General features: G+C 34.9%; 2 protein-coding genes across 2 annotated transcripts in view; one reads left to right on the plus strand and one right to left on the minus strand.

The window, feature by feature from the left end:
• The window catches only part of LOC106338070, a 1,600-nt gene extending 1,456 nt beyond the window's left edge, over positions 1 to 144 (plus strand). The window contains exon 3 of the mRNA XM_013777130.1: positions 7 to 144. Within this exon, the coding sequence (XP_013632584.1) occupies positions 7 to 144 (138 nt within the window). The remainder of the gene's footprint in view (positions 1 to 6) is intronic.
• Positions 145 to 380: 236 nt separating this feature from the next.
• On the minus strand, positions 381 to 796 carry LOC106338071 (uncharacterized protein At4g04775-like). The gene is made up of 2 exons (XM_013777131.1): positions 677 to 796; positions 381 to 605 (listed from the first exon to the last, which is right to left on the minus strand). The coding sequence occupies exons 1-2, from the start codon at positions 794 to 796 to the stop codon at positions 381 to 383; spliced, it is 345 nt and encodes a 114-aa protein (XP_013632585.1).
• Between the last annotated feature and the right edge of the window lie 905 nt (positions 797 to 1,701).

The following is a 1,701-nucleotide window of genomic DNA, read 5'->3' on the forward strand; positions in this document are numbered from 1 at the left end:
CTACAGTTCGGAAATGCAGTCGATGTGGGATTGAAGGTCACAACAGGAGAACATGTGATAGAGCAATATAGGATTCTCAATTCGTTCTATGCAAGTTATGTTTCAGATACTATGTGTTTCTTTCTTCTCGTTTTATGCAAGTAATGTTTCAGTTTTTTCATGTTGAATTCAGTCGTTTTATGCATTTTGTTCTTCTCATTTTTGGAAGATATGTTTCAGTTTGTTCATGTCAAATGATGCAACTGGAAATCGTTTAGGTCTTAACAATAGAATTCAATAGATGTTTATTTTCACATTGGTTCGCTACATGACGATAAAACTAGAAATCAAATTGGTTCAATCTTTGACAATGTAACTTGAATTAGAGAGCAATTACAACATCAATCACATTTGGAACAGAGACATAAAATACTGAGAATGGATGCTACACAACCTACATCGACCGAATTCTTATGCTTCATAACTGCTTCATGCACTGTCTTCTTCATAGAACTTCTCAGATCTTCTATTTCCTCGGCAATTCTCGCCTGATCCTCATCCATCCTTTGAATCTCATCAAACAGAGCCTCGTCGACCCACTTAAAAAGATGATTTTCTTTCTTTCTCTGTTCGAAAACACAAAAAACAAGTCAATTTTCCATATAGAAGAATGAGCCTAATGAAATTTCAGATTTACCTGTAAAGATATCTCACATCTGAAGAATCGTCTGTATGGGTTCTCCTCTGTTTTGGAAACATAAGTGACAATCCGCTTCCCGCACCAACATCTGGAAGGGATCCCTTCATTGTTATTCATGTTCGCAATTCTTTATTGAGAAGTAGAGGTTTTCTAAGAAAAGTTGGAGAAATAAACGACGGAATATGTAGGGTTTCTGGCCATTTTTCGGTCTTATATAAGTTTTTTTAGGGCAACCAATGCTTTTAATCGGGTTGAGTTTTAGGGTCAACTTGTATGTGTTTTGATTATTAAGACTTGTTTTGATTATTAAGATTTTTTGTCTGTTTTATAAGATTTATGTCGATTAATTTGGGTTGAAATCATTACTGTCTTACTTAGCTGTCATTTAGGGTATATATAGGGGTTGAAATCGTTACTGTCTTACTTTACTATCATAAATGGTATAGACAAGGGTTGAAATCGTTTAGGTCTTACTTTAGTGTCATTTAGGGTTTCTTTAGGGGTTGATATAGTTTAAGTTTTAGTTTAGTATCAATTAGGTTATCTTTACAGGTTGTTAAAGAAAATATCTTCGCATACCAGTCATTTAGGGTATAGTTAGGGATTGATATTGTCAAAAAGAGTTAAAAAAGAGTAACTAAAAAATTCAAATAAAAGATAAAGAGTAGCTAAGAGAGACAAATAAAAGAGTCAAATAACACATTCTTCCTACACAAGTCATAATTGAAAGAACTTCATTCAAGTTCCACGACAGGATTTGTAATTTTCTTTGGAGGAGTGAATTGTGCCATTCTCGAAATAAGCACATGATCATTAGCAGCTTCCCATTGGTCATAAGCAATCTTTTGGCGCGCTTCTCGAATGTTGCTGTCATTCACTAGGGAGAAGTCCAATCCTAGAAGATGACATTCAATGTGCTTCAAGGCATATACTCCACAATCACTGCTACTCTTGTTTAGTAAGGGCATTGGGACGTAACTTACACTACAAGAAAACAGCGATATTCTGACGGACATTCCGAC

Source organism: Brassica oleracea, chromosome C4 (genome assembly GCF_000695525.1).
Source record: "Brassica oleracea var. oleracea cultivar TO1000 chromosome C4, BOL, whole genome shotgun sequence".
NCBI lineage: Eukaryota > Viridiplantae > Streptophyta > Magnoliopsida > Brassicales > Brassicaceae > Brassica > Brassica oleracea.